The sequence below is a fragment of the Austrofundulus limnaeus genome, unplaced genomic scaffold (genome assembly GCF_001266775.1).
Source record: "Austrofundulus limnaeus strain Quisiro unplaced genomic scaffold, Austrofundulus_limnaeus-1.0 Scaffold482, whole genome shotgun sequence".
Taxonomy (NCBI): domain Eukaryota; kingdom Metazoa; phylum Chordata; class Actinopteri; order Cyprinodontiformes; family Rivulidae; genus Austrofundulus; species Austrofundulus limnaeus.
Window position 1 is genome coordinate 160,618 of NW_013952884.1, and position 2,630 is coordinate 163,247.

The 2,630-nt window shown below is 39.0% G+C and overlaps 1 protein-coding gene across 1 annotated transcript in view; it reads right to left on the bottom strand.

The window, feature by feature from the left end:
• The window catches only part of shtn2 (shootin 2), a gene marked incomplete in the record, with an annotated part of 25,863 nt that extends 23,944 nt beyond the window's left edge, over positions 1 to 1,919 (bottom strand). Inside the window, 1 exon segment of the mRNA XM_014025528.1 lies at positions 1,743 to 1,919. Coding sequence (XP_013880982.1) covers positions 1,743 to 1,776 — 34 coding nt within the window.
• Between the last annotated feature and the right edge of the window lie 711 nt (positions 1,920 to 2,630).

Genomic DNA, 2,630 nt, shown 5'->3' on the forward strand with positions numbered 1-2,630 from the left:
ACACACACACACACCAGCAGTATGTCCTGCACAGCGGGAGGGGCAGTAGAAAAAAGGCAGAAACACAGCGGGGCAGCTGCAGCACTAACGGACCGAACTTCAGTCAAACAAGACCAAACACTTTTATTCCTGATTTAAACTAGTGATCTTGTGAGCAGCTGCAGCTGTATGCTTTTATTTTTTTATGTCAGGCTGCTGGAGCGCTCCTCCTCCTCTGTCCTGTGAGGCGGACAGCTCAGCCGAGGCTGTCACGTTCTCTCGTCCTGGCCACACCTCTGCTCTCTAACCCCCCCTCTAACCCCACCTCTAACCCCACGTGAGCATCTCACGTGCTCTCTAACGTGAGGAGGACCCCACGTCCTCCTCACGTTTTAGCGCACAAAAAAGCTCAAAAAACAAACAAAAGGCCTCCATGATGGAATTTGAACTGAAGCTGTTTTAGCATCACAACCTCGTTTTTGTCCTTCTTAAAGTGGGGGTGGGGGTGTTATGCATAATAATTTTTTTGAGCTTTATATCATGTTGTAATGTCATCCCCTCATCAAAAACAATCTCCTGTGGTATCCACGTGGAGCTGCCTTAACATTTGCTGGTACAAAGCCCCACCCATTTAKCCAAAGCTCCTCCCGGGAGCTCAGTCTGCAGCTGAGCTCCGGCCCCACAGAGCATCTCTTCCCCAAAGCATTGTTGTGAAGACACGCTGAAGTGGGAGTGTCAGAAACAGTAGGAMGTTCTTAAAGAGACAGAGGCCAATTTTAAGGTGTTTAGCTTGACGAAGTCAAGTTTATTTTTGAAATAAACATTTTAATAACAACTGAAGGTAACATAGTTACTTGATCATCATATAGAATTAAACTATGTGTCTGGAAAATAAATGATTATTTTCACCCTCTAACCCCACTGTCACATTATAAAYTTTAGACAACTTACGACATCTTKTATGAACATTTTGTTGTGAATAATTACTTCAACCTAGTTGTTAGCATTGCAGTATGAGTTTGTCCAAAAGAGGCTTCAAGTASATTTTTAATTCCARCTTTAACACAGACATCTCCAGTGTCTGACAAACATTTCATAAGTTGACATAAACTGTCTGAAAGCTTGACAGGACATATATTCAGTTTTTTTTCTCTCCAATGCTTTTTAATAGGATGCCTTCAACATGAACCATGTTCCTAAAAAAAAAAGTACTTTTACATTATTTATACTCTAATCATAATCATGGGGCTAACTCTACAGAGATAAAAGTTATTAGCTAAGGTGACTTTAAGTGTTATTTCATGTTTTATGTGTTCTTTGTGAAATACATTAAAACAGGTGTTTGTGTGRTAAAATAAAAATGGTTTTAAACAAATGATGATCCCCTTTCTTATGCTAAACTACACTCAAACAAAATGTACTGGATTTACTTAAAAGTTGTCTTTCTTTAAAAAATAAATGTAAATTTGCTTTACATTTACTCATCTCAGTTGAGTGGAAATTGTTGACATAACTTGATCAAGTAAATCTGGCAATCTGTTTTTTGAGTGTAAGCAAATGTCATCAGATTTCTAAAATTACAATAACTCATTTACTCCAGCAAAGCTTTAAACTAGAAACAATTAAAATATGAGATGCAGAAGAACATAAAAAAGGCATGAAGGATGTTTTATTTTCAACACTATAAATMAAGTCTATTATTTTCATGTCCAGAAATCAAAACTTAAGAAACTAAAACAAGATTTTCTGCGACTGACTCTTACCTGTATCTGTAGCGTCTTCATCCTGTGTCCGCATTCTTTAGCATACAGAGAGTTTAACTCTTTAATAAAATAAAAAGATYTATGTTCCAACAGTAATAAAAAGCTGTTTTGTCACAGGACAGCAGTTAGTGAATACTGAAACTATAGTGAGTGGGAATTCCTTAAACCCTCCCCCAAGACATGAAAAATAAGGAACTCGCTCCTCAGCTTCTCAGCTGAAAACATTTGAACTATCTACGTGTTGGACATATTTTTTTAGTTTGAATAAAACCTATTTTCCTGCAACTAATATTTGTTGATCTGTGGTTTTGATGTTATGTGAACCTCCGTGCCCTTTTTCTTACGGCGATAAAAGGAAAACGTAGCCTGGCTCTTATACATGGGGTCTCAGAGGGACGACTCTGTCTCTCTGCTGCAGGATCACTGTCACTCAGGCAGGGGGGGTGAAGTAAAAAGCTGCTTTCACTCCTCTATTAGCATCTGTGCTGGAGTTCATGACCCGCAAAACATCAAGCCTCCTCCTGCCACAGCAGCCACGTTTACTGGGTGAGAATTCAGCAGATGACAGGGACGGGTGTCACCGATGGTGCTGATGACACTCGCTTCTTCATTATGAATCATTTAAGCCTCTGATTCCTGATCTCTTGTTTTTTTATTTTCCTCCTGACTTRTGGAAGCTGATTGAGTCAAAAGTCTCAGGACACTCCTTTATTTCAAAAATGACAAGGAAAATGAAATATCTGAATACCCCAACAGGTAACAGTGAGGGTGGTTATCTTTTAGGCTATGTCCAGAACATGGTCGCCATCTTGAAAGGCTGGATGGACAACTTGGGTAAAATCATTTTGAAATACTTTCCATCCCATTTAAATATTATAACTATAAGAG